We start from the raw sequence: 12,933 nt of genomic DNA, 5'->3' as shown, positions 1-12,933 counted from the left end.
ACTGATGGCATAAGACAATGCTCTCGCAGGTAAAAGGCTCAGGCTTGCAGGTGATGGACAGTGCAACAGTCCTGGATTTTCGACAAAGTATTGCGCTTACCACTTCTAGGACATGGACACCCAAAAAGTGTTTCTTGACATGGTGCAAGTGTCAGAATGTACATCCTCTGTTGCCATGGAGAAATTTGGTTTCATTAAATCCATTGAACTTCTGCAATCAAGGGGATTGCAAATGAATTGATAGCCAGGGAAAGGTATGTGGGAATATCAAACGTTGTGCGAGAGCAGTTCCAGCACATGAAGCATCAATTTGATTTATGGCACGTCGCAAAAAAATCAAAAGCCCCTACAAAATCACTGCTGCAAAAAAGAAAAAGGGGTCACAAATGTTAAGATGGTCACATTCCATTAGCAACCATCTATTGTGCTATTCACAAACGGGAGGGTTCCGTCCAGATTTAGTATGAAAAGTGGCGTTCAATGCTCCATCATAGTTCAAACTTACATTCATGGGTGGATAACTAGTATGTTCACTAGTGTGTACATGGACCTTTGAGCAAACAGCACGATCTGAAGAAAATGTGGTTGGTGCATGGCTCCCCTCCTCATGTAGCCCTTCAAAAGATGGTATGCGACAAAATGCTTACCAAAGATTTGAAGGGGTTATCCGAATATTGCCACACTGTCGATTTGGAGGTTCTCCATAATTATTTGCCCAATGTACAGGCCTACAAGGTTACATTTTAGCATAGATGGTATAGCAGACAAAACAAGGCTGGCTCTACTTGCTCACAATGAGAGCATTGATCAGGAACAAGCAAGAACAGGAGGTGCTTTTGGTATGCTTCGTTACACCATGGCGATTACCAAAAGAAAAGAGCAGTGGGTGGCTAAGCCAATATTAGAGAAGATGCAATTCGACTGTGCTGGCCGTGCAAACGCACAGGCTGACAACAGATTACGTTTCCAGGGGGAAGTCTAAGCCAAAGAACATTGTGAATGAGGTCCATCAAACAAAATGTGAAATTGTTGAAAAGTTGTCATCAAGAATCAAATTAAGCGATCTTTAAAATGTCTTCCTAAGTTGAAATCATTATTTCGGAAAATAAATCTTTATCCTACTAGAAAAATATATATATTAGGGCAGGGACATGCCTCACCCAGGACCGGCCGGTCCGAGGAGCAGTCAAGATAAGGTCAAGAGCCGCAAGTCTAAGTCCACCGGTTTTGATGCGGAAGCGGATCTGAAAAGTGTATAGGGTCCAATCAACATCACCTTCCGCCTCCATTGCCAGAACACAATCAAGCTCTTCTTCCAAGGGAAGTCATCTACCTCGGCTAAACTATGTGAGAACTCTAAGAAGCCGCAGATGAAGGAGAAGAAGGCTGAACAGCCCAAGCAGGCTCAACCGGCACAGACTAAGACCTTGTTGGCAACTCAGTCGACGACCGCTACTGCCACGACAGCTAAGTGCGCTGACCCTGTGAGGGTAGCCCCCACAGCTAAGAAGTTATCCCTACCCCCAAGGCACGACACCACTGCAGTGACTTTGGCGAAGTCTGCAGGCACGCTAGAAGGGGTGAAATCAGCTCAGGCCCTGGTTGAAGAACCTCATGGGGGAAACAAAAGGAGGGCGCGAGGAGGCCCTGAAACAACCCTCCCAGGCCGTCGCCCAAACCATGAAGGTCTCGGCCACAGACGACAAAGACCAGGAGTCCCTACATATGGTCCATGAGGACGTTGAAGAGGACGACAGCGACTCTGCACACCTTGGAGTCAGAGATCCAGATGAGGATGCCTCCGACTCTGGTACATGTGGTCCCCAAGTCCCCAATCACTCTCCAGCGAAGAAGAGGAAGCGTCATTCGATGCCCCCGTTATAAACTCCGCCACTACATCAGGTCCCTTCTCCCCCAGCAGACCCAGACAGGGGGGACGGATACGGCCACGACAATGGATGATGAGGATATCGCTGCAGCGGATGGTGAATCTCCACATTTGGAATTTGGATTTTCCACATAGGGTCTCCCCAACCCCCCCGGATGAGGTGGGATTGTTCCCCTCCAGAGCCTCCATGCTACTTCAACTGGTGCCGAGGAAACCAAGGAGGGCCTCTTGTACTAGAGGCGCAGGGCCAAGAGGAAGACTATTATGGCGGTGCCCCTTCTGGACAATATCTGGGATGAGGCCTGGACCTCATGAAGAACCCTTCATAGCTGGTGATTAAATATAGGGTGCCAGACTCTGCACTTAAAAGCCTGAGGTCAGAGCCATCGCCGATATCGTTGGCTGCAATGAAACGGTCGGACAACCAGTCCTCGTCTTTCGTCCCTCCGGACAGCCAGAGGAAAAGGATGGACGTTATGGGACAGAAGGTGATTTACACTGTACTAGTGCACTATCAAGGCGGCCAACGGACTGGTGATCCTGGCGAGGTACGACAGGGAGTTGTGGTACAAGCTGGAGCCGATTCTGGAGTTCCTCCCCGACGATAGGAAGATGGAGGCAATCGTTCTCTTCTGGGAAAGGGAGGTGGCGCCTGATCACGCCATCACAGTGTCATTGGACGTTACTGACATAGGGTTCCGACAAATGGGGAACGGTGTCTGCCTTCTTCGCCAAGGTTGGATGAAAGCCATGAATTTCCATTAGGAGATCTAGGCGAAGGTGCTGGACATGCCCTTCGATCTTTGTGGTCATCCAGAGGATCCAACAGAAGCAAGAAATCTGCTTCCAGAGTCCAGGACCGAGGGATCAAGGAAATCCTAACCAGTGCTTTGACCAAGGCCCAGGAACAAGGGTCTACTGCACTGCATCATGAAGGCAACCAGCTGGAACACTTTCTTCATTTTCAAGGTACTGTGCGGCTTGGGGTATATTATTCTTTTGCCATTTGGCGTGCTTCCTACCTTTGGGAGTGCGATGTAACCCAAAAAGTTGACCTCAACTTAACCGCATTGGCCTTACAGCTTGTGCTTTTCAAAGCAGACTCCTCTTGAGTTGCTGCGAGTTCTCTTTTGAACACAGACTAAGAAAATATTTATAGGAAGAAGAGAATCAGAACTTTCACTTTGTCAATTGGCTTTGGCTGTCCTGGCACCCTAAAGGCCTCCTTCTGAACCTATTGGCTTTGGCAGTGCATGTTCCATTACAGGTTTTAAATGTTGAACACTTTAATTCTGGGATAATTGACTGCCTGCATCTCTTTGGGAGAATCCAACTGTTCTTATAACCTACCAGTCTGTAACCTTTCCTTTCTTGAAAACTCAATATTGCGAAGGCGATCCTATTTAAGTGCTATACTGACCTCAATTGACATCACCTCTGGATGCTGGAACATGTGTAACGCATGACTGACTACTCACTTGCTTTATTATTCACTTCATAAGTTGAAAACTGAGTATTGATGTTACAGCTAAGAATGGAAATAAAAAATAAAAACCAATTAGGACACATATATTTAAATGTATTGGCTCATAAAGGGCAAAAAGATGCATCTCATTTGGAAGTCTGACTTGCAATGCACAGTGTACTCACTCCCGGTTCTCGAGGGCTCGCTCCTGCCTTCTGCGTTTTGCCTGACACCCAATAATTTTGAACCCTGTATATTTGGTGTATCCCATGTCTGAATGACAGCGTGAGGGCAAGGGTAAAGAGATCTTTAAAATTATATTATGAACATTAAAAATATGGTGAGAGAATACTGAAAAGATAATGAAGACATTGTGAAAAATACACTGCCAACAAGCACCAAAGACAACAGTTTTAAAGCATCTGAAAACTGAAAATTAAATGTACCCTGGGTATCCTTGATAGGTTGGATAAGGCGGCCCTTGTGCTTGTGAAGGTGTGGGAGATGGGCCAGGCGCAACCGGTGTAGGCACTGGTGTGGTTGAAGGTGCTGTGTTACTTCCTGGCATCATATGTTGAGGAGTTACAGAGGCTCCCGTTGCCGGAATGGATGGAGGTGGAGGACGTGCAGGAGGCTGTGGCTTAGGCTGCTACAAAACAATATAAAAAGGTAAATGAACAAAGGTATTAATTTATTTCTGGTCAGGCGATATCAAAGTTTAACAGACAAAATACCCAAGAGCAAGAAAAGCAGATCAAGAAAAACTCCAGAAAAACAAATGGCTTACTCACTCAAAGGTATGGCGATTTACCTGCATAGTGTGAGACAGGCATGATATCAAGAGAGACCTAATTAAACAAGTAACACCACTTGAGTACAGGCAACTAATACAGGCAAGTATTACAGTCACTTCTATCTTAGTGCCGGATCACTAACTTTAACTGCCATGGGTTCCCCCCCCCAGTACCAAGGCCTTTCTGGTGATTTCAGTATTTCACCATGCAAAGCCTTCTAACATTTTCCCCTTCATTAACCCCTTAAGTGCCAAGGACGAGCTATCTCGTCCTTGGCACTGGGGAGGTAATCCCAAGGACGAGATACCTCGTCCTTGGCACTTAAGCACTTGAACCAAAATAAACACATAACCAAACCTGATCAGAATCCCAACCCCAAGAGCTCTCGAACGCTAACGGGGTCACTCATTAACGCCAGATCTATGGTTGCCCATGCCACTGAAATTGCAGACATCTTAAACAATGATAATATGGACCTACTCGCCATAACAGAGACCTGGCTCCACAAGGTTGCAGGACCCATACTGATGATAGCTATACCTGACAGCTACCAGATCCTGAGGGTAGATAGACCCAATACTAAAGGCGGTGGCTTCGCCATTATCTCTAAAACCTCCCTGACAATTAGGCTTGCCACCTCTCCCCCGTGTTCCAGCTGTGAATTACTCACAACCAAACCTCTGTTATCTCACAACTGCATGCTGACCATCCACTTGATCTACAGGCCCCCGGGACCACTAGGGACCTTTGAAGACAACCTATCCAACCTTATAGCGAACAACTCTCAAAACCATTTCCAAACACTGCTGTTGGGCGATTTCAATATTGGCCTCAATGACCCAGACAACAAACACGCCAACTCTATTGCAGCTCTACTTAATGATCATGGGCTTACCGTAAAAAGTCCCTGCCCCAACCCACATCAAAGGTAGAACCCTCGACTGGGTATCAGACCTCAATTGCAACATTGTTATCACCGACATTGTCCCACAACCTTGGACGGACAATTATCTAATCAACTTTACAGCTACACTTGCCCTCCCGAGCCCCAAAACTATTACCATGGCACCTCCCCTCCCCACCAGAAGAAAGACATTACTTCGGAAAAACTCATCCCTCTCCTCCTCCCAGCTATTAATAGCCTTGACAATAACACTGACCCAGACACCTTAGTGGATACCTTCAACAAAGCTATGACCACCGCATTAGACACCATTGCACCAATCAAACTGTGCCAAGGTAAGCAGCATGCACACTTGAATGCCTGGTTCACACCCCAATTTAAGGACTTAAGAAAGCAAAAAAGAAAGCTTCAAGCTATCTGGCGCAACTCACCCACTGAAAACTAAGCCAAACTAACCTAACTATCCAAGCTCTATAAGAAAGAAATCATTGATACAACAAAAAATAATCTCTTTAACAATAGAACCACAAAAGCCAAATCAAAAACTAAGGAACTCTTTTCCATTCTCCAGGAAATGTAATCCTCCTTAAAACCTATAGACACCAATCCCCAAGGACAAGATATGGTGTACTAACAAAATCACTACCCTTCAACATAAAATAACACAAAAAAAGGACTCTCTGCCCCTCTCTGATCAAAAACTACCACTGACCATCGAGTCCAACACGATCCCTCCCTTCAGCTTTAAAACCATCTCCATTATTGACACTCAAAAAGTCATTCTCTCCCTGAAACCGTCCAATTGCAAGGGCGACAGCTGCCCAGCGCAAATAATAAAGGACGCAGCCAGGGAGCTAGCCCCTTGAAGCTTATAAATTCCTCCTTTAAATCTAACAGTACCAATTAACCTAAAAGAATCTTGGGTCCTCCCCCTACTTAAAAAACAAACCCTCGATCCATCCATCCACACCAACTACAGACCCATCACGACCGTGCCATTCCTTCTCAAAATCATTGACAGAGTGGCATACTTACAAATCCAGGACTACCTGGAAGCCAACCAACTGCTAGGCACCCGGCAATCAGGCTTCCGTCTCCTCCATGGTACCGAAACAGCCTTGCTAGACCTTAAGACTAAAATTGTGGAGTTGAAGGATAGCGGAAAAATTGCATTGCTTCTTCTACTGGACCTGTCTGCAGCCTTCGACCTGGTGGATCACGCAGTCTTATGCAGCCACCTCAAGCCTGCTGCCAATTGTACAGGGGAGGCTATAGCATGGGTCCAATCCTTTCTAGCTAACCGGACCACGAGAGTCTTCTCAACCTGTGCTGATCCTATCCAAATAACACACAGAGTCCCACAGGGCTCCTGTGTCTCACCCACCATGTATAACATCTTCACCAAGCCATTGTTTGACATGTTGGACAGACTGGGCGTCACCTACACAAATTAAGCAGATGACACCCAGATCCTCATACCCCTTTCGGGCAACTGTGAAACAGACCTGGCCTTGGTGAGCAAGATACACATCCTCATTCAGGCATTGATGGCGACCCAGGGCTTCTGCCTGAATGACGATAAAACTTAGATACTGCTTCTCGGATCTGTCACCAACCTAAAAAAAACTACCCCCAAACTACACATACTTCGATATTGATAAGATCATCATCACAGTTACACCTGTAGTAAAAACTTTAGGTTTCTATCTAGACTCCTCCCTCACCCTCAAAAAGCAAGGTAGCTCCCTCGCCTCCTCTACAGCTTACACCTGCAAGTTAATCCGCGCTGCCAGACCATTCCTTTCTAGAGCCAGCTGCACCATTTTGGCCAATGCACTAATCATGTCCAGGCTAGATTACTTTAACGCCTTGTACTCTGGAGCTAACAAATATGTCACGGACAAACTACAACGACTGCAAAGTAATGCCCTAAGAGCAGCATTGAATGTCCCAACTAGAGACCACATCACTAAATTAAGGAAAGAGACCCATTGGCTAAAAATTCAAGACAGAAGTCTCCTCAAAACTATTTCCATAAAATCCAAATGCCTAAACAATTTAGCTCCCCAGTACCTAGCGGATTTTTTTTTTTTAGGAGAACCACAACCCGACCCACCAGATCCGCCAATTCATTCATGCTTGAAACCCCACGATTTAAGTGGACTATGGCTGGAGGAACTAGTTTCCCAGTCAAAGCTGCACAAGCTTGGAATACACTCAATTGACCTTAGACGTCCACTACCTTATGCCAGATTTAGACAATGCTATCAACTGGCTTCGCACCAAAGACCTATAACCCTCTTGCCACCTTACCCTCACCAATCTGGACTATGCTTAGCCCCGGTTTCTGACTTACACCTTAATCAGCGTGATCCTGTATTATACACTGTACCATATGCTTGCACTCACATGTATATATTGTATACATTTACCCTAAATATAAGTAATGCCTAATTTGGACCTTAGCTGTACCTCATCAACTACACCCTGTATTATATACTGTACTATATTGCATTTATTATTGTATTATATGCACATGTATGTACTTGCCTACAACTGGCATTGTAACCAAGCCTCGAGAATTCTTGTAATGCTGCGCCCGTCTACCTAAGGGTTTGGTGCGCATTAACAAATTAATAAACAAAGACACATTTCTCTGCTAGCATCTCAAGTCCCCCTCCAACCCCCCAGCTTAGGCCCCTCTGGGCTTGTAACAAAAAGTTCACACAGTTCGTTCCAGGGGGCAGTGTCAGAGACCTTAGAAAAAGCCTGGCTTTTGCTCCACCGCTACGCGACCACTCAGGCCCCTCTCACGCTTGGTAACCTATTCTTCTGGCACCTTTTCCCTCTGGCGCCTTTCCACTTTACTGTGCACGTCTGCACTTTCTTTTGTTTCTGTTGTGCTTCCTGCACACTCCTCTTGCTCTTTCGTGCCCTTGGCACATGCTTTTCACTTTACCCTTGCACCCCTTTTCCTACAGTCAGGTCGCTCACACCCTTCCTTGTGTTGCGGGTCGCACACATCCTTTCTGTGTCCTTTTCCCTCATGCCGGTAGCGCACCTCGTTTCTTTACTTCCCTCTTGCTTTCCGATCTTCGTGCTGCTTTCAGCTTCCAAATCCTTACTCCCAATCCAGTCACACACGCTGTTAGGTTCCTCCCTCTTTTGCAATTACACTCACCCATACGGCACAGCGCTGGCAATCGTCTCCGTGGGATCTTCGGGTCAATTTGAGGGTCTTACCACCTTCCCCTCATATCCCTGGGACCGGCACACGTCACAGGCGAACGAGTACTGGCCTGGACACAGCCAATTACTAGCGTACTGCCTTACTCTGGCTCCAAGGAGACATGGCTCCCTTGCCACGCTGCAGCCCTTCAACCATGCAGGGTCAGCGTTGCGCCGTCTCGTTCTCCTCCAGACTTCCCAGTCTTTCTGTGCTGCCGCCTCCACGTCCAACCCAGCAATCCCAGCTCTCTCAAATTCTTGGGCAGAACCACACCTTTTATACCCTGGTGTAGAGTCAAGTGTGAATGATCAAGGTAAATGCCTGACCTTGCCTGACTATTGGTGGGACAGCCTGGTGATTAGATGTGGTAGGCCGCCCTATGTTTCTCACTATTATGTCTATGGGTAATCTTCACTGCTCCCAGTCCTCTTCTTTGTCCCAGTACTTGTTGGAAGTGGCGATGGGGACATGGAATGGAATTGGAAATAACCCATAAAAGCTGAGGGAGAGAGTTTTAAGGTGTAATGGGGAAAGGGGGAATACCATGTCTCACCCTTGGGTGTTCTCCTCCCAATTCCCGGTGACCCTCAAATCAGATGACACCCTCCAGCCCCCCTTGTGCCCACCGCCAGGGTCGGGATCCAAAAGCGATGGCCCTTTCTTGGCAACCTGAATAGAGGATCCCAGGGAAGTAGGTGGGAGAACACGTCAGGTTTCTTACAAGAGACAACAACTGAAGAGGTTACAGATTGTCCTGCTTCATCTGGAGAAATTGGTATATGATCCAATCCATCACAAATTCGAAATAGGTGGGTTAATTTCAACACATTCCCTACTGGCAGTGTATTTAAACAAATAAGCATAAAACTATCATTGACTCAAACATATTACATACAACACGTTTGGAGGATTTTCCTATAAAACCACTGGTGTGAGAGAGAGAAAGGACAACCTGTAGTGGACCTTCAGGGTTTCACAAACATTTGACAAACTCTCACTGGTAGCTTGGCTAAACAGTTAAGAGTCACTTAACCGGTCTAGAATACAGACCTCAGGGAGATCAAGTAAAAGATTGTCCAATATTGTCCAAACAGTATATACTGAACAATATGTCAATTTCTTTATTTAACATGAATAACGTGCATTTATGTTTAAGTACAGCTACAAGGAGACACTAAATGTATATATATATTGAACAGTCTGGTGAACAAAGGGGGTACCCATCCACATGCATAATTAGCAAGTGGTGCGGCTTGACGAGATTCAGTGAGCGGCTGAGATAAAGTGAGAGGCCCTTTCCTCTCCATTCAGGTTTCAGAGAGGCTGAGACGAGTAGACGCCAGTCTCTTGCCTTTCGAGCCTTTGCGCTCATGCCCCGAAGCAGCCAGGAAGCTGGCAGGTGGTGATCAGGGGCCCTGGCAGTGAGCACAGCGATTTTTGTGGCTCAGTGAAGTGCTGCGAGTGGGGAGGTTAGTTTTCTAACCGCTTGCCACAGGCTGCTCGCTGGTGATAAATGGGGTAAGAAACTCAGTGAGTGACTGCGAGGCTCCCGCGTAAGGGGAACCTTTTGAGCTGAGCTGATTTAGTATTAATGCACTATGAACCCTGTGGGGCGTCTTGATCGCTGAGTAATCTGCCTGTTATATGGCCACAGCATAACAGCACCTTTTGTACTGTTATGTTGCTCTGCTCTGCCTGCTTCTGACAGGTTGCGATTATTCTGCTGCACCTTGTTTGCGTTTACTCCGGTATAGGCAGCCTGTGTGACGGGGCCAAGGGGATAGCATTGGAGACAAGTTAGACAGTTTGATTGCTGACAAACTTGGCACGAACAGCGACATGTTATGAAGGCGGATATATAATCATAAATCCCTTGTATGAGTCAGCGGGGCATTCTAGGGATTTATTTGATTTGCGAATTTGAGGTTTTGGACTGCTCTAAAATGGTGAAGAGGAAAGCCGGCAACCCCATTTCTCCGGTGGAAGGTCGGGAAAAAAACCCATTTAAACTGTTCAAGACTACTGAAGATGTAAATGTTCTTATTACAGAAATCAAAGTCTTACTTGAGGACATTGAAGCTATTGATGTTGGCGATTCCAGGACGTGTTCAACCTCAGTGGTGGGTGGTGGTGGTGGTGGTGGCCCCCCGCTTACTCGAACTGTATTGTTATTTCCAACAAAACGAAGATGATTGAAATTATTTCTGAGTAAGCTACCCGTTTTGACTAGTGGGTCTCGTTGCAGTAAGGGCAAGCAAAGAACAAAACCACTGGAAGCCTTTAAGGTTGTTAATCTGGCTGATTGTTCTGATGGGGAAAAATTATGTCATTCCTATGACTGGCCCAGAGTCGTGTTCCGGAAAGGGGATCATTGAATGTCATTCCTTTCTGATCTCAGTACCCAACACATGAACTGGTCACTAGGCTGAGCCCCTTGCTAATTAGAGCCAACATCCCCCTTAACCCTCAAAACAGTGAAGTTTCTGTGTAACACAGGAAATCGGGGACTAGAATTGGTGGGGCATATGAACGGAGATAAGGATGTGGGAGAGGTAGAGACTAATGAGGGGGGCGGAGGGTGAGACAAATATTGCTAATATAATTGTGGCCAAGTGCTATCCAGCTACAAGCTCTTACATCTCAAACTCGCTCCTGAATACCTCCAGGGAGCAGAGTTGTGGGCAATTACCACTGTCTGGTATTATCTGCCGTTAATGATCAGCTTGCCCAATTAGTCCACTTGGATATGGGAGATCGGCTCACCTTGCATTAACCCAAGGAGGTCATTGTTATGGACATTCCAGTGTTTAATCGTTTTGTAATTTTGGGAGAGGAGCACGTACTAGTGGGTGTGGATGTTGGTAGTGCGAAGGTGGGTAGCAGGATGGGGAGGGGGGGAATTAAGGATTTGGACACCCTGAGTAAGTAGAAAGCAAAATGTTCAGTAGGTGTGCAGGCAGCTTATACTGAAACGGTGGCCGTATGTACATCCTATGGTAATGCGATTCGCGATGATTGTGGATGTAGCAAAATCAACCATTGTGAAATCATGACTGCTTTACAAAGTATTACAGAGGACGTTTCTTACCAGACTACGAAAGTTGCAAAGCTGTTTATAGTTGCTGAAAAGGGGCTGAAGTCACAGCTGGTAACCCAGGCAGAGCTGTCCAAGTTGGTAAACAGGTCAGAGTTTCCCCTTTTACAGGAGTAAAAACAGCATGTAAGATCGGCCCTCACAAACATTTAATTAACATTTTTAACCCAGTGGTAGTCCCAGTGGGAACAGGGTTTTGCTCTGATCGATTGGCTAAGGGACCTAGCCTGCCCATTAGGGGTGTATCAGTTCTGCAAACTATGGTGGCTCTCACGGTGGGGTTCCTATTCCAATGCCTGTTATTCCAAAGAACTGTCTATAGGAAACCGTTCCTAGGGCTGAGAACCTCCAGACCATGGAATCTTCTCTGGAATCGACCCTGTGGTATTAACTCTAATGAGACGCTAGGGATACAAGTAAGGGGAAATGTAAAAAATGTGTTTATGTATGATGTTCCGTGTTTACGACCAGGGAGCTTTGAAAAATCAGTCCTCTTTGGTTAATAAGACCATTCATTGGCTTTGCCATGTAAAGGGCTGCAGGTCCATAATACGGGAGGACATCCTTCATTGTGAGAGGTCGGATGCCCTCGGAAGCCTGCGAGTTTATATAGATTTCCCTGGAATTGGTGGAGGGATTACGGTCTATTGAGTAACCCACATATCCGCCAGCTAGCACTCTAATTACTCTTCCCCCCACCCCAACCCCTCAAGCGACTAATTCCAACATTTCGAGTCATAGGCACAGGCTTAATGATCTTCTTCATGGACATATTGGAGGGGGTGGATTGACTCAGTAAGGAAAATGTCAATACCGTTATGTCCTGTGCCCCGGAGTCGCTGTTGCAGGCTGATACCATGATTGCAGATTGTAGGATGGTGTGTTGAATGTGGCTGGGGTGCGGGGCTTGCTGACCGATATGGAATGGGTCAGGTTTGTACACACTTATGATCTTATATGCCTACAGGAAACGAGGGCAGTGGACAAAATAGAGCTGCTGGGTGTTAGCACTTTTTTTATTCCCAGCTATAAAGGGTATTAGAGGTAGACTTAAAGGGGGGTTGACAATTCTGGTCAGCCCCTCATGGAAACTTGATATTAAAATGACCTCAACAGGATCACATGACCTATTGTCTGGAAGCAGTTTCTATTGCTGGGAGGCATATTGTATTTTTAATATTTATAACAGACCCTGTGGGCTTGCACCACTGGACAGTTTACCAAAAATGATTAACCTTATTAAGGATTATGAAAGTACGACTAAGGTTACTCCCCTAATTTTGGCAATGGGAGATATTAACTTTCAGTTCAAACCAGTTAATATGCTGACTGGTTTATGGGACGATCAGGACGTGGCATATGGTATCCTCCTATTAGAAATGATTAAACTAGCAAGGTTGCATCCCTGCGCTATTGAGGTCTTAGATGAATGTATGAGGCAGGTTTACGTGCTTGTAATGGGAGAAAATCCCCAGACAAGCCTCACGTATGCTGGTTACCATGGCAACTCAAGGATTGATTATGTTCCGATTAGTCTGCTGGACTGAGTCAGTGGTCAG

At 46.1% G+C, this 12,933-nt stretch overlaps 1 protein-coding gene across 2 annotated transcripts in view; it reads right to left on the bottom strand.

Annotated features, from left to right (window-relative positions):
- PDCD6IP (programmed cell death 6 interacting protein) overlaps window positions 1-12,933 on the bottom strand; it is a 1,152,781-nt gene that overhangs the window by 65,167 nt on the left and 1,074,681 nt on the right. For both annotated transcript variants that reach the window (XM_069613187.1, XM_069613188.1), the window contains exon 17: window positions 3,800-4,002. In XM_069613187.1, the coding sequence (XP_069469288.1) occupies window positions 3,800-4,002 (203 nt within the window). The remainder of the gene's footprint in view (window positions 1-3,799; window positions 4,003-12,933) is intronic.

Source organism: Ambystoma mexicanum, chromosome 5p (assembly GCF_040938575.1).
Source record: "Ambystoma mexicanum isolate Mex_15411 chromosome 5p, UKY_AmexF1_1, whole genome shotgun sequence".
NCBI lineage: Eukaryota > Metazoa > Chordata > Amphibia > Caudata > Ambystomatidae > Ambystoma > Ambystoma mexicanum.
This window is presented reverse-complemented; position numbering and strand designations above follow the sequence as displayed.